Source organism: Poecile atricapillus, chromosome Z (genome assembly GCF_030490865.1).
Source record: "Poecile atricapillus isolate bPoeAtr1 chromosome Z, bPoeAtr1.hap1, whole genome shotgun sequence".
In the NCBI taxonomy this organism is placed as follows: domain Eukaryota; kingdom Metazoa; phylum Chordata; class Aves; order Passeriformes; family Paridae; genus Poecile; species Poecile atricapillus.
The window spans coordinates 143,855,516-143,872,012 of record NC_081289.1 but is presented as its reverse complement, the minus strand read 5'-3'; the positions used below and the strand labels follow the sequence as shown (position 1 = coordinate 143,872,012).

The 16,497-nt window shown below is 45.4% G+C and overlaps 1 protein-coding gene across 5 annotated transcripts in view; it reads left to right on the top strand.

Moving 5' to 3' along the window:
- Positions 1–16,497, top strand: part of LOC131592923 (WD repeat-containing protein 7) — a 43,159-nt gene that overhangs the window by 12,010 nt on the left and 14,652 nt on the right. For 3 of the 5 annotated variants that reach the window (XM_058864851.1, XM_058864853.1, XM_058864852.1), the window contains exons 7-19: positions 436–555; positions 1,051–1,196; positions 1,843–1,945; positions 2,696–2,837; positions 4,694–4,936; positions 5,804–6,024; positions 7,483–7,678; positions 9,552–9,766; positions 11,140–11,870; positions 12,436–12,518; positions 13,698–13,769; positions 14,992–15,110; positions 16,019–16,142. In XM_058864851.1, the coding sequence (XP_058720834.1) occupies positions 436–555; positions 1,051–1,196; positions 1,843–1,945; positions 2,696–2,837; positions 4,694–4,936; positions 5,804–6,024; positions 7,483–7,678; positions 9,552–9,766; positions 11,140–11,870; positions 12,436–12,518; positions 13,698–13,769; positions 14,992–15,110; positions 16,019–16,142 (2,515 nt within the window). The remainder of the gene's footprint in view (positions 1–435; positions 556–1,050; positions 1,197–1,842; positions 1,946–2,695; positions 2,838–4,693; positions 4,937–5,803; positions 6,025–7,482; positions 7,679–9,551; positions 9,767–11,139; positions 11,871–12,435; positions 12,519–13,697; positions 13,770–14,991; positions 15,111–16,018; positions 16,143–16,497) is intronic. The other 2 variants (XM_058864854.1, XM_058864855.1) reach the window with 1 other exon arrangement.

The following is a 16,497-nucleotide window of genomic DNA, read 5'->3' as shown; positions in this document are numbered from 1 at the left end:
GAACTGGGAGCCCATTCCATGCTACTCCCCAAAATCCTGCATCTCCCCTGGATGAGATCCTGAGGTTGCTGATTGCAACAATTAAATTTACATTGTTCTATCGTGTGCATTGTTTTTAGCCAAACATGGATTTCTCATCATCCCCCCAGCCCCCTAACATTGTTCCTCGTGTTCTTTAAACAATAATTCTATCTAATCACAATAATTCTATCTAATCACATCTAAAAATTATATAATTTATCATTTATTGATTCCACAGGTGCAGTTTGACCTGACATTTCCAGGTCCTGCTTTTCCCAGGGCTTTCCAAACCCAACTTTCTTTCTAAATCCCTGAATTTTCTAACATTTTCAAACCTTTTGCTATCACTTGGGCTTTCCATGTGACACCTGCAGCAGGCAGGAGCAGGCTGAGCATCATTTCTCTTTGTTTCAGGACACCAGCCCAGTGTTTGAGGAGGAATCCAAACCCATCTACTGTGAGAACTGCCAGAGCATTTCCTTCTGCTCCTTCACGCAGCGCTCGCTCCTCGTCGTGTGCTCCAAGTACTGGAGGGTAAGGCACAGCCCCTGGCTCATTCTCCTTGGGAATCACAGTTAAACCACATGGAAACATTTGGATTTCTGGATATTTCACAGCCCCTGGCTCCTTTTCCCAAGGGAATCAGAGTTAAACCACATGGAAACATTTGGATTTCTGGATATTTCAGAGCCCCTGGCTCCTTTTCCCAAGGGAATCAGAGTTAAACCACATGGAAACATTTGGATTTGTGGATATTTCAGAGCCCCTGGCTCCTTCTCCCTTGGGAATCACAGTTAAACTCTCTCATGTGTCTCTGCTGTGTATTTAAATATTTCTGGATATTTCACCCAAATCTCTGCCTGTGCTGAGGGTTTGGAACAAAATGATCCTTGAGGTCTTCTCCAACCCAAAGCATTCCAAGGTTGTGTGGAATCCAAAATCTGCCTGGGCAGTGTGTGATGTGAGCCACATTCCTCATTTGTTAATTGTAATTAATTTTTTAACACTTTGTTTTCTGTTTCCTCACAGGTTTTTGATGCTGGAGATTATTCCCTGTTGTGCTCAGTGCCCAGTGAAAATGGGCAGACCTGGACTGGTGGGGACTTTGTGGCAGCTGATAAAGTGATTGTGTGGACAGAGGATGGACAAAGTTTCATCTATAAATTACCAGCCAGGTACTCAATTAAAAAAAATACCCCATTTATTTAATTTTTGATTGGTTGGAATTAAACTGAATTAATTGGAGAGCACCGAGATGTTGGTCAGATTTTCATTTATAAATTACCAGCCAGGTACTCAACAAAAAAAAAACCCAAATATTTAATTTTTGATTGGAATTAAACTGAATTAATTGGAGAACTGCTGAGATTCTGTGTTTAACTTTTCTCAAACTTTTATCAAAGTTTCATCTATCATCATTCATTTGAACTGAATTAATTGGAGAACTACTGAGATGTTGGTCAAAGTTTCATCTATAAATTACCAGCCAGGTACTCAACAAAAAAATAACCCATTTATTTAATTTTTGTTTGGAATTAAACTGAATTAATTGGAGAGCACCGAGATGTTGGTCCAGTAAGGGAAGATGTGTAAATACAAAACCATAAAATCAAAATTTGGCATCGAAGAGGTTGAAAATAACAAGAGTAAAAGCAATAAAAGTTTCTTTCCTCTTCCTGGGTGGCCATGGTGTCTCACCTTGAACATTCCCAGATAAACCATGGGAATTCCATGGGATTCCTGCCGTGATCAGAGCACCAGGGTGCCAACAACAGCTGGAAATTCCATGATTTTGAGTCTTTTCTTTGTTTTTCCACCCAGCTGCCTGCCAGCCAGCGATTCCTTCCGCAGGGATGTGGGGAAAGCCCTGGAGAATCCCATCCCACCTTTGCTGTCCAGCGTCTTGGACCGAGCAGAGAAGCAGGTTTGGCTCTTCCCACGGAGATTTCCCTGTAGGAGACACTTTCAGAGACACAGCAAAGAGCTCTATAAATCGAATTAGGTGTCAAAAGTTTATTTCAGGGGGTGGGATAGAGACAGAGAGAGCCTGATATCAGCCAGCAGATAAAGCTCAAAGCAGGCTCGGAGAGAACAATAAAAATGAGGGTAAAATATGAGTATGTGAGTTCAAGACTTAAGATTGGTAAGAAAGAGAGGAACAGAACAGAAGTGAGAGAGCTGGGAAAAAGGATAAAGAAGAGCAGGAAAGAGCAGCAAGAGAACGTAGTAAGAGAGAGAAGAGGAAACGAGACCAAGAGAGAACAAGAGAAAACAAGAGAATGAAGAGAGACCAGGAGAGACCAAGAGAACCAAGAGAGACCAAGAGAGCAAACTCTCTTTTACAATTATTTATATAACCTATACATTTGAATATTCTATTCCTTCACTAACAAATCTTTCTAAGTATCCTAATACAGCAACATTTGTGTGTGACCTATAGAAATCACTGTTTTTGCATATTTTTAGTTATCTCAGGGTCCTTCAGACCTTTCCTTATAAGGTTGGGGAGAGGGGTCTCAGCTTGGTTTTATTGCAGGAAAGAATATTCAAACCCTGCTTTCATTTGTATTTCTTTAGCCTTTCTGGCTACAGAGTCATATTTATAATTCCTTTCTAATTCTACCTTCCCAACATTTCCTGCTGGGCTCTGAGCTTGTCCCTGTTCTCCCCACAGCTCCTGATTTGTCCTCCTGTCACTCGATTCTTCCATGGCCACACAGATCTTGGATCCAGGCTCTTAATCCAGGGGGATTCCTCAGGGAGATTGAGCATTTGGAGCATTCCTGACACCCCTGAGCAGCAGGAGGGTGCAAAAGGTACCCCACAACCTCTTCTGCTGCTGCTTCTCCTCCACATCTCCAACTTGGATCCTCTCCTCCTTGGAAAAATCTTCATTTTCAGGGATTCATTTCCACTGGATCATCCAGTGTTCAGCTGCTCCAAGGGAGGAATAACTTGGATATAAGGGAAAAGTATTTTACAAAAAGTTGTGGTGCAGTCACCATCCTTGGATAAGTTTCTAAAAGATGGGATGTGAGGGTTGGCTCCATGATCCCAGAGATCAATAACATTTAACAATATTAAATTAACATTAATATGATTAATACATGTTTTTATAATTAATATATATTTATAATTAATGATTAATAAATTAATTAATAATTATTAAATTAACAGTATGTAATTTTTTTACCTTTACTTATTTTTACCCAATTAACAATAGTTAATTTTTTATCGTTATCCTTATTTTTACCTAATTAACAATAAGTAATCTTTTACCTTTATACTTATTTTTACCTAATTAACAGTAGTTAATTTTTTGTCTTTATCCTTATTTTTACCTAATTAACAATAAGTAATCTTTTACCTTTATACTTATTTTTACCTAATTAACAATAGTTAATTTTTTATCTTTATACTTATTTTTACCTAATTAACAATAGGTAATTTTTAATCTTTATCCTTATTTTTACCTATTATCCATAGGTTGTCTTTTATACTTATTTTTACCTAATTAACAATAGGTAATCTTTTGTTTTTATCCTTATTTTTACCTAATTAACAATAGTTAATTTTTTATCTTTATACCATTTTTTACCTAATTAACAGTCAACATGTTAATTGTTTTTCTTCATGACCCAATGACCTGTGTGCTGCTCTGATTTATTCTCTATCCAATCACCTCCTGCTTCCTAAAAACCTCCAGAAGAAGATGAAGAGACAACACCTTAAATCCTCCATCTTCCCTTCCCTTCCCGCACCTTCCCTTCCCTTCCCGCACCTTCCCTTCCCTTCCCTTCCCTTCCCTTCCCTTCCCTTCCCGCACCTTCCCTTCCCGCACCTTCCCGCACCTTCCCTTCCCGCACCTTCCCTTCCCGCACCTTCCCTTCCCGCACCTTCCCTTCCCTTCCCGCACCTTCCCTTCCCTTCCCGCACCTTCCCTTCCCTTCCCTTCCCTTCCCGCACCTTCCCTTCCCGCACCTTCCCTTCCCGCACCTTCCCTTCCCGCACCTTCCCTTCCCGCACCTTCCCTTCCCTTCCCTTCCCTTCCCTTCCCTTCCCTTCCCTTCCCTTCCCTTCCCTTCCCTTCCCTTCCCTTCCCTTCCCTTCCCTTCCCTTCCCTTCCCTTCCCTTCCCTTCCCTTCCCTTCCCTTCCCTTCCCTTCCCTTCCCTTCCCTTCCCTTCCCTTCCCTTCCCTTCCCTTCCCTTCCCTTCCCTTCCCTTCCCTTCCCTTCCCTTCCCGCACCTTCCCGCACCTTCCCGCACCTTCCCTTCCCTTCCCTTCCCGCACCTTCCCGCACCTTCCCGCACCTTCCCGCACCTTCCCGCACCTTCCCTTCCCTTCCCTTCCCTTCCCTTCCCTTCCCGCGCCTTCCCTTCCCGCGCCTTCCCTTCCCTTCCCTTCCCTTCCCTTCCCTTCCCTTCCCTTCCCGCGCCTTCCCTTCCCTTCCCTTCCCGCACCTTCCCTTCCCGCACCTTCCCGCACCTTCCCTTCCCTTCCCTTTTTTCCCCCAGAAATCTCCAGTTTCCACACTTTTAGCTTTCCTAACCAACTTTTCCAGCTGTTTCCACGTAACACCATGAGAACCATCCCATAAATGTCACGTTGTCTGAAGTTGGGTGTTCTCCTGGATCTCAGGGGCTGCCATTCCCTCTCTCTTTTCTCTCCCAGGCCTGCGTGCCACCACCTCAGTGTCCCTGCAGGAAGCCTTTGACCAGCTTTGTCCCCATCCTGCCGGGATCATCGACCAGCTGAGCGCTCTTCCTGACGATCCCCTGCGCGTCACCGCCAGCGTCTACATGCCGGCACACGGGCGGCTGGCGTGCGGCCGCGAGGACGGCAGCATCGTCATCGTCCCCGCCACGCAGACCGCAATCGTGCAGCTGCTGCAGGGGGAGCACACCCTGCGCAGAGGTGAGTGCAGAGCTCGGGATCTCAGCCAGGGGAGACGCAGGATTCTGGGGATCAACATCAAACACAAATAAGATGGGATCCCAGTTCATAAAACCATTTATTGAGCATTAGAACAAACCCAGATCCAGAACAGAGAGCTCCAAACAGAGGCACAGCAGGGGTTATTGAGGGACAGAACCTTGTCCACCTTTTGATAGTAAAGGGTTCTAAAATCTTAGAAAATTCAGGGATTTAGAAAAAAAGTTGGGTTTGGAAAGCCCTGGAAATCTTAGGCCTTGTGCTTGCTAAAGATCAGGTCAAGCTGCACCCGTGTAATCAATAAATGATAAATGATCATTTATCATATATTTTATTTATAATTGTTAGATGTGATTAGATAGAATTATCGCGATTAGATAGAATTATTGTGATTAGATAGAATTATTGTGATTAGATAGAATTATTGTGATCAGATAGAATTATTGTTTAAAGAACATGAGGAACAATGTTAGGGGGCTGGGGGGATGATGAGAAATCCATGTTTGGGTAAAAACAATGCTTAAATAGAACAATATAAGTTTAATAATTAATATGTGATTGACTCCTGAGAGTCTGTGTCGTTCTCCTCACTGACCCAGGGGTTTTTGAGGGACAGAACCGAGGGTTTCCACCTTTGAGGGTGGAGTTGAGGCTCAGAAACACCCCAAGGATGAACCCCCAGGGACACAAACCCCATCAGAACCCCTGAACCTTCACAAGGGGTTTGGGGTGGAACAAATTAACTCTTTGTCTCCCTGAGGCCACAGAGGTGGGTGGGGAGAGCCGATCCAACCCAGCCAACACCCCCTGCTTGTGCTGAATTCCCATTTTTCCTCTCTTTTTGGGCAGGCTGGCCCCCTCACAGGACACTTCGAGGCCACAGGAACAAGGTCACCTGTTTGCTGTACCCTCACCAGGTGTCCTCCCGCTACGACCAGAGGTTCCTGATCTCTGGAGGCGTGGATTTCTCCGTCATCATCTGGGATATCTTCTCTGGAGAGATGAAACACATCTTCTGTGTGCATGGAGGGGAGATCACCCAGCTGCTGGTTCCACCAGAAAACTGCAGTGTGAGTTCTGCAGGATAACAGTTCCTGCACCAGGGGAATGCAGGAGCTGCCACCTGCACAGCTCTGTCACTTTTATCTACAAAATCCTTTTTCTGTTTCTGCTGCATCTCTTCTGTATTTTGCTTTTTATTCTTGGGTTTCTCAGCCTCCTTTGGGCTGAATTCTTTTGGGGTCCTCCCTGGTGGGGAGCTCTGCTTATCTCAGTTCTTCTGTATTCCAGACTCCAACAGCAGCTCCCCATCCCAAATCCATCCCAAATCCATCCCAAATCCATCCCAAATCCATCCCAAATCCATCCCAAATCCATCCCAACCCCCATCCCAACCCCCATCCCAACCCCATCCCAACCCCATCCCAACCCCCATCCCAACCCCCATCCCAACCCCCATCCCAACCCCCATCCCAACCCCCATCCCCAACCCCCATCCCAAACCCCATCCCAGCCCCATCCCAAACCCAGGTTACAGCAGGGGAATTAATTTAATAAATTAATTAATTTAATCCCAATTTAATAATCCCAGGTTACAGCAGGGGAATTAATTGAATCCCAATTAAATAATACCAATTTAATCTCAGTTAAATAATCCCAATTTAATAATTCCCAGATTCCAATGGAATTTTTCCTGCTTTTCCTGCAGGCGAGGGTGCAGCAGCGCGTGTAGGGGAATTAATTAATATTAATTAATAAATGATCCCAGGTTTTCATGAAGTTTTTCCTGCTGTTTTTTCCAGGCGTGGGTGCAGCAGTGCGTGTAGGGGAATTTATTGAATCCCAATTTAATAATCCCAATTTAATCCCAATTTAATAATCCCAGGTTACAGCAGGGGAATTAATTGAATAAATTAATTAATTTAATCCCAAATTTAATAATCTAAATTTAATAATCCCAGGTTTTAATGGAATTTTTCCTACAGGCCAGGGTGCAGCAGTGCGTGTAGGGGAATTAATTAATATTAATTAATAAATAATCCCAGGTTTTCATGAAGTTTTTCCTGTTTTTCCTGCAGGCCAGGGTGCAGCAGTGCGTGTAGGGGAATTAATTGAATCCCAATTTAATAATCCAAATTTAATAATCCCAATTTAATAATCCCAGGTTACAGCAGGAGAAATCTCAATCCCAGGTTCCAGCAGGGGAATTAATTAATATTAATTAATAAATAATCCCAGGTTTTAATGAAGTTTTTCCTGCTGGTTTTTCCAGGCGCGGGTGCAGCAGTGCGTGTAGGGGAATTAATTAATATTAATTAATAAATAACCCCAGGTTTTAATGAAGTTTTTCCTGTTTTTCCTGCAGGTGCGGGTGCAGCAGTGCGTGTAGGGGAATTAATTGAATCCCAATTTAATAATCCCAATTTAATAATCCCAGGTTCCAGCAGGGGGATTAATTGAATAAATTCATTAATTTAATCCCAATTTAATAATTCCCATGTTTTAATGAAGTTTTTCCTGTTTTCCAGGCGCGGGTGCAGCAGTGCGTGTGCTCGGTGGGCAGCGATCACTCGGTGGGGCTGCTGAGCCTGAGGGAGAGGAAGTGCATCATGCTGGCCTCCCGCCACCTGTTCCCCATCCAGGTGATCAAGTGGAGACCTGCTGATGATTACCTGGTGGTGGGATGTTCCGATGGATCCGTCTACGTCTGGCAGATGGACACCGGTGAGTCCGGACGCGCCGGGGACGGGAGCAAGAGGAATCCAGGGAGCTTCAGGTGGAATTCCATCATTTCCACATTTCTACCTGGAGTGAGGAGCTCCAGGTGTTCAGCACAGGATCACCCTGAGGGAAATCCATGGAGCTTCAGGTGGAATTCCATCATTTCCACATTTCTACCTGGAGTGAGGAGCTCCAGGTGTTCACTGCAGGATCACACTGAGGGAAATCCATGGAGCTTCAGGTGGAATTCCATCGTTTCCACATTTCTACCTGGAGTGAGGAGCTCCAGGTGTTCACTGCAGGATCACACTGAGGGAAATCCATGGAGCTTCAGGTGGAATTCCATCATTCCCACATTTCCACCTGGAATTCCTCACTCCATGTGCTCAGCACAGGATCACCCTGAGGGAAATCCATGGAGCTTCAGGTGGAATTCCATCATTTCCACATTTCCACCTGGAATTCCTCACTCCAGGTGTTCACTGCAGGATCACCCTGAGGGAAATCCACGGAGCTTCAGGTGGAATTCCATCATTTCCACATTTCTACCTGGAGTGAGGAGCTCCAGGTGTTCACTGCAGGATCACCCTGAGGGAAATCCACGGAGGTTCAGGTGGAATTCCATCGTTTCCACATTTCTACCTGGAGTGAGGAGCTCCAGGTGTTCACTGCAGGATCACCCTGAGGGAAATCCACGGAGGTTCAGGTGGAATTCCATCGTTTCCACATTTCCACCTGGAATTCCTCACTCCAGGTGCTCAGGAGAGAACCACACTGAGGGAAATTCCCAGAGGTTCAGGTGGAATTCCATCATTCCCACATTTCTACCTGGAATTCCTCACTCCAGGTGTTCAGCACAGGATCACTCTGAGGGAAATCCATGGAGCTTCAGGTGGAATTCCATCATTTCCACATTTCTACCTGGAGTGAGGAGCTCCAGGTGTTCAGCACAGGATCACCCTGAGGGAAATCCATGGAGCTTCAGGTGGAATTCCATCATTCCCACATTTCTACCTGGAGTGAGGAGCTCCAGGTGTTCACTGCAGGATCACCCTGAGGGAAATCCATGGAGCTTCAGGTGGAATTCCATCATTTCCACATTTCTACCTGGAGTGAGGAGCTCCAGGTGTTCAGGAGAGAACCACACTGAGAGGAATTCCAGCCTTTTCCACATTTCCACCTGGAATTCCTCACTCCAGGTGTTCAGCACAGGAGGACACTGAGGGAAATTCAGAGAGGTTCAGGTGGAATTCCATCATTCCCACATTTCTGCCTGGAGTGAGGAGCTCCAGGTGTTCAGCACAGGATCACCCTGAGGGAAGCTCTCAGAGGTTCAGGTGTAATTCCATCCTTCTCCACATTCCTGCCTGGAATTCCTCACTCCAGGTGCTCAGGAGAGAACCACACTGAGGGAAATTCATGGAGGTTCAGGTGTAATTCCATCCTTCTCCACATTCCTGCCTGGAATTCCTCACTCCAGGTGTTCAGGAGAGAACCACACTGAGGGAAGTTCATGGAGGTTCAGGTGGAATTCCATCCTTTTCCACATTTCCACATGGAGCTCCTCACTCCAGGTGTTCAGCACAGGATCACCCTGAGGGAAGTTCATGGAGGTTTAGGTGTAATTCCATCCTTTTTCACATTTCTACCTGGAGGTGGGAGCTCTGGGTGTTCAGTGCAGGATCACACTGAGGGAAATTCCATCCTTTTCCACATTCCTGCTTGGGAATCTCCCAGAGGTTCAGGTGGAATTCCATAATTTCCACATTTCTATCTGGAGCTCCTCACTCCAGGTGTTGAGGAGAGAACCATCCTGAGGGAAATTCCCAGAGGTTCAGGTGGAATTCCATAATTTCCACATTTCCATTTGCCGCAGGAGCTCTGGATCGCTGCGTGATGGGAATCACAGCCGTGGAGATCCTCAGCGCCTGCGACGAGGCCGTGCCCGCCGCCCTGGACGCGCTCAGCCACCCCGCCGTCAACCTGAAGCAGGCCATGACCCGCCGCAGCCTGGCCGCCCTCAAGAACGTGGCCCAGCAGAAGCTGCAGACCTTGGCCACCAACCTGCTGGCCTCAGAAGCCTCGGATAAGGTGGGTGGTGAGCATGGTTGGATGGAGAGAATGGAAATTTGGGAGGTTTTCCATGGTGGTTGTGATGGTCTGGAGCTCCTCAAGGTCACCCAGGTGGCACCCAGGGTTTGGGGACACCTCCTGATCCATGAGGAGATGTTCCTGAGGTTCTCATGGTGTGGATGTGGCCAGAAGAGAACAGCAGAGCTCCATTCCCAGCTCCTCCTCACGTTCCTGAGAGATCCACCACCATGGAAAACTTGGAAAAATGGAAAAATGCTCAGGAATGTTGTGTTTGTCACTGTTCCCTGTCCTGGTGAAGGTGTCAGGGAGAACAATGTTCCAGAAGTGGAGTTTTGAGCAGGGATTGAGGGTGAGAAGGGAAATCTGGGAAGTTTTCCATGGTGGTTGTGATGGTCTGGAGTTCCTCAAGGTCACCCAGGTGGCACCCAGGGTTCCATCCTGTTCCTTGAGATGTTCCTGAGGTTCCTGTGGTGATGATGAGGCCAGCAGAGAGCAACAGAGCTCCATTCCCAGCTCCTCCTCACATTCCTCAGAGATCCACCACCATGGAAAACTTGGAAAGATGGAAAAATGCTCAGGGATGTTGTGTCCAGGTCACCCAGGTGGCACCCAGGGCTTGGGGACACCTCCTGATCCATGAGGAGATGTTCCTGAGGTTCTCACGGTGTGGATGTGGCCAGCAGAGAGCAACAGAGCTCCATTCCCAGCTCCTCCTCACGTTCCTCAGAGATCCACCACCATGGAAAACTTGGAAAAATGGAAAAATGCTCAGGGATGTTGTGTTTGTCACTGTTCCCTGGGTGTTTCCTGTCCTGGTGAAGGTGTCAGGGAGAACAACGCTCCAAAAGCTGAATTTTCCTTTGGAACACTGCTCAGATCTCCCGGGATCAGGAGAAGGAGATGTGAACTTGTGCCTCAGTTTCCCTTTGAACACCTGTAAATTGAGTTTCTGTGGGTTTTGAACACCTGTAAATTGAATTTCTGTGGGTTTTGAACACCTGTAAATTGAATTTCTGTGGTTTTTGAACACCTGTAAATTGAATTTTTTGAACACCTGTAAATTGAATTTCTGTGGATTTTGAACACCTGTAAATTGAATTTCTGTGGGTTTTGAACACCTGTAAATTGAATTTCTGTGGTTTTTGAACACCTGTAAATTGAATTTTTTGAACACCTGTAAATTGAATTTCTGTGGTTTTTGAACACCTGTAAATTGAATTTTTTGAACACCTGTAAATTGAATTTCTGTGGATTTTGAACACCTGTAAATTGAACTTCTGTGGGTTTTGAACTCCTGTAAATTGAATTTCTGTGTTTTTTGAGCTCAGCTCTCCCGATGGAAATTCCAATCCTTTCTCTGTCTTTTCCAGGGGAATTTACCCAAATACTCCCACAACTCCCTGATGGTTCAGGCCATCAAGACCAACATCACAGACCCTGACATCCACGTGCTGTTCTTTGACGTGGAGGCTCTGATTATCCAGCTGCTGACCGAGGAGGCGGCGCGGCCCAACGCCGCCCTGCTGGCCCCCGACAGCCTCCAGAAACCCGCGGGGAGCTCCGACAAGGGCGGCTCCTTCCTCACCGGCAAGAGAGCGGCCGTGCTCTTCCAGCAGGTGAAGGAAACCATCAAGGAGAACATCAAGGAGCACCTGCTGGACGATGAGGATGAGGATGAGGAGGCCACGAGGCAGAGGAGGGAGGACGGCGATCCGGAATATCGCTCCAGCAAATCCAAACCGCTGACTCTGCTGGAATATAACCTGACCATGGACACTGCCAAGCTCTTCATGTCCTGCCTGCACGCCTGGGGCCTCAACTCCGGGCTGGACGAGCTGTGCCTGGATCGCCTGGGCATGCTGAAGCCTCACTGCTCCGTGTCCTTCGGCCTCCTCTCTCGGGGCGGCCACATGTCCCTGATGCTGCCGGGCTACAACCGGCCCGGGGGCGCGGTGACGGAGGGCTCGGGCCGGGGGACGTACGGGGTGTCGCGGGCGGTGACCACGCAGCACCTGCTGTCCGTCATCTCGCTGGCCAACACGCTGATGAGCATGACCAACGCCACCTTCATCGGGGAGCACATGAAGAAAGGGCCTGCCAGGTACCCAGCAGGGTCATTGTGGGGTTCTGGCCTTGGGGGCCCCAAACTGGGGTGATGGGGTCCCAGAACTGGGGTGATGGGTTCCCCAAACTGGGGTGATGGGTTCTCCAAACTGGGGTGATGGGGTTCTCCAAACTGGGGTGATGGGTTCTCCAAACTGGGGTGCTGGGGGTCCCCATGGTGCTCCAGCCTTGGGTTCTCCAAACTGGGGTGCTGGGGGTCCCTGAGATGCTCCAGCCTTGGGTTCCCTGAGCTGGGGTGCTGGGGCTCCTGAGCTGGGGTGATGGGGCTCCCCATGGTGCTCCAGCCTTGGGTTCTCCAAACTGGGGTGATGGGGTCCCCACGGTGCTCTGGGCTTGGGTTCTCCAAACTGGGGTGCTGAGGCTCCCTGAGCTGGGGTGCTGGGGCTCCCAGAGCTGCTCCAGCCTTGGGTTCCCTGAGCTGGGGTGCTGGGGCTCCCCAAGCTGCTCCATCCGTGGGCTCCCCACCCCTCTCCAGCCTCAGTTTCCCCACCCCAGGCTCTGGAGCTCACCTCTGTCCCTCCCCTCACCTGTCTCCTGTTTAGGCCACCCAGACCAGGCACCCCCGAGATGGGCAAGGGGAAGCCTCCGACCACCGGCCACGCTGCGCAAGGACAGATCAAACAAGGTAATGAAAAACTTCCTTAGGACAGATCAAACAAGGGAATCAAAAACTTCCTTAGGGTAAATCAAACAAGGGAATCAAAAACTTCCTTAGGGTAAATCAAACAAGGGAATGAAAAACTTCCTTTGCAGGAATATTAATTTTGAATATTAATTTAAATATTAATATTAATTTTGAATGGAATTAATTTTCCTGTGCTGCTCTCCTGGCTCTGCTCTCACTTTTATCTCTTTTATTTCCTCTTCTTTCTGAATATTAATTTGGAGCCGAATATTAATTTGGAATTGAATATTATTTTAAAGCTGAATATTATTTTTAAGCTGAACATTAATTTTGAATTGAATATTATTTTTTAATCTGAATATCAATTTTAAATATAATATTCATTTTAATTTGAATATTAATTTTAATTTGAATATTAATTTTGAATGGAATTAATCTTCCTGTGCTGCTCTCCTCGCTCTGCTCTCACTTTTCGCTCTCTAATTTCCTTTTCTTTCTGAATATTAATTTTGAATTGAATATTCATTTTGAATTTAATATTGATTTTGAATGGAATAATAATTTTGCATTGAATATTAATTTTAATATGAATATTAATTCTAATTTGAATATTAATTTTGAATTTAATATTAATTTTCCTGTGCTGCTCTCCTGGCTCTGCTCTCACTTTTCTCTCTTTTATTTCCTTTTCTTTCTGTATATTAATTTTGAATTGAATATTAATTTTTATTTGAATATTAATTTTGAATTGAATATTAATCTTAATTTGAATACTAATTTTAATTTGAGTATTCATTTTGAATGGAATATTAATTTTGAATTGAACATTAATTTTGAATTGAACATTCATATTGAATTGAATATTACTTTTAATTTTAATATTAATTTTGAATTGAATGTTAATTTTAATATTTATTTTGAATTGAATATTAATTTTGAGCTGAATATTAATTTTAATTTAAATATTAATTTTCCTGTGCTTCTCTCCTCACTCTGCTCTCACTTTTCTCTCTTTTATTCCCTTTTCTTTCTGAATATTAATTTTAATTTGAATATTAATTTGGAATTGGATTTTAATTTGAATATTAATTTTTAATTTGAATATTAATTTTCCTGTGCTGCTCTCCTGGCTCTGCTCTCACTTTTCTCTCTTTTATTCCCTTTTCTCTCCTGCTGAAGCCGCTGCTCCCGGCGCGGATTCCGGCCCCGCCGACAGCTCCGCTTTCCATCCCTGTTTCTTGGTCAATGAAGGTATTCCCTCCTTCCTCTTCCTCCTCTTCCTCCTTTTCCTGCTCACCTCACATCTCATTCCGGCTTCATCTGCAATTTATTCATTTGAAACACATTTATTTGCATATTGTAATATTTTAAATTTGAATTTAACAGCTGCCGGGGGATTTTTGGGATTTTTTGGGATTTTTTGGGGATTTTTGGGAATTTTTGGGGGGGATTTTTGGGGATTTTTGCGATTTTTTGGGGAGTTTTGGGGGGATTTTTTTTTATTGTGGGGGGGATTTTTTTGGATTTTTTGAGATTTTTGTGGATTTTTTTAATATTTTTTGTGGATTTTTTTTTTATTTTTTGAGGGACTTTTGGGGGGATTTTTTGGGATTCTTGGATTTTTTGGGCGATTTTTTAGGAATTTTGGGGGGAATTTTTTGGGATGTTTGGGATATTTGAGGGGATTTTTTGGGGAATTTTTTGGGGATTTTTGGGAAATTTTTGGGATTTTTGGGAATTTTTTGGGGATATTTTGGGATTTTTGGGGGGATTTTTTTGGGGGATTTTTTGTAGGATTTTTGGGGATTTTTTTTAAATTTTTTTTTTATTTGTTTTTTGAGTTTTGGGGATTTTTTTGAATTTTTGGGGGATTTTTTGGGGGATTATTTTGGATTTTTTGGGATTTTTTTGGAATTTTGGGGGGGATTTTTTGGGGGGGATTTTTTGGGAATTTTTTTGGATTTTTGGGGGGAGTTTTTTTGGGATTTTTGGGGGGATTTTTTTGGGATTTTCTGGGGGATTTTTTTGGAATATTTTGGGATTTTGGGGGGATTTTTGGGAATTTTTGGGGGGAGTTTTTGGGGGGAGTTTTTGGGGATTTTAGGGGATTTTTTTTTTTTGGGGGGGAATTTTTTTGGATTTTTGGCGGGATTTTTTTGGAGATTTTTGGGATTTTTGAGGATTTAGGGTGGGATTTTTTTGGGGGGATTTTTTTGGAATTTTTTTTTATTTTGGGGGGATTTTTTGGGGGATATTTTAGGATCTTTGGGGGAATTTTTTGGGATTTTTGGGGGGATTTTTGGGGGGATTTTTTAGGATTTTTGGGGGGATTTTTTTGGGATTTTTTGGGGGATTTTTTGGGGGATTTTTTGGGATTTTTGGGGGGATTTTTTTAGGGATTTTTGGGCTGGATGTTTGGGATTTTTGGGATTTCAGGGATGGATTTTTGGGATGAGTTTTCCATGTTTTCCAGGCTGGAGCCAGCTGGCTGCCATGCACTGTGTGATGCTCCCGGAGCTGCTGGGGCTGGAGCGATTCCGGCCGCCGCTGCTGGAGATGTTGGCTCGGCGCTGGCAGGATCGGTGCCTGGAGGTGAGCTGGGAATTCTGGGAATGCTCTTCCCAAAGTTTTTATCCAGGAATGTTCCCTCTGGAATGGCTGGAGTGGCGCTCACGGCCCGTGGGGAACTGTTCCCAGTGTTCCCAGTGGAACTGTTCCCAGTGTTCCCAGTTTGTTTGGGATGTTTCCCAGTCATTCCCAGTTTCCTGGGGATGTTTCCCAGTCGTTCCCAGTTTGTTTGGGATGTTTCCCAGTGTTCCCAGTTCATGTGGGGATGTTTCCCAGTGTTCCCAGTTCCCCAAGAATGTCTCCCAGCCGTTCCCAGTTCACGTGGGAATGGTTCCCAGTGCTCCCAGTTCATGTGGGAATGTTTCCCAGTGTTCCCAGTTTGTTTGGGATGTTTCCCAGTCAGATCCCAGTCTAACTGGAATGTTTCCCAGTCATTCCCAGTTTATTTGGGATGTTTCCCAGTGTTCCCAGTTTGTTTGGGATGTTTCCCAGTGCTCCCAGTTTGTTTGGGATGCTTCCCAGTGTTCCCAGTTTGTTTGGGATGTTTCCCAGTCATTCCCAGTTTCCTGGGGATGATTCCCAGTGCTCCCAGTTCCCCAGGGATGATTCCCAGTGCTCCCAGTTTATTTGGGATGGCTCCCAGTTTATGTAGGATGATTCCCAGTGGTTCCCAGTGTTCCCAGTGTTCCCAGTTTAACCAGTTTGGGTTCTGCAGGTGCGGGAGGCAGCGCAGGCGCTGCTGCTGGCCGAGCTGCGCAGGATGGAGCAGCCCCAGGGATGATTCCCAGTGCTCCCAGTTTATTTGGGATGGTTCCCAGTTCCCCAGGGATGATTCCCAGTGCTCCCAGTTTAACCAGGAATGATTCCCAGTGGTTCCCAGTGGTTCCCAGTGGCTCCCAGTGTTCCCAGTTTAACCAGTTTGGGTTCTGCAGGTGCGGGAGGCAGCACAGGCGCTGCTGCTGGCCGAGCTGCGCAGGATGGAGCAGTCGGGGCGGAAGGAAACCATCGACGCTTGGGCTCCGTACCTGCCCCAGCACATGGACAGCCTCATCTCCCGTAAGGATCCGCCGGGAAATATCCCGGGAATCGGGAATTCCCAAAAAATTCCACCGGGAATCGGGAATTCCCAAAAAACCCCACCGGGAAAATGCCTCGGGAATTGGGAATTCCCAAAAAACCCCACCAGGAAATCCACCATGAATTGGGAATTCCCAAAAACCCTGCCCCAAAAGTGCTCCCAAAAACCACCCTGGGAATTCCTGTATTATTAATATTAACATTAATATTAATGTTAATATTAACATTAATATTAATGTTAACATTAATATTAATGTTATCATTAATATTAACATCATTATTAATGTTAGTATTAATATGGCTATTTTAGTAATAATAGTGATATTATATTATT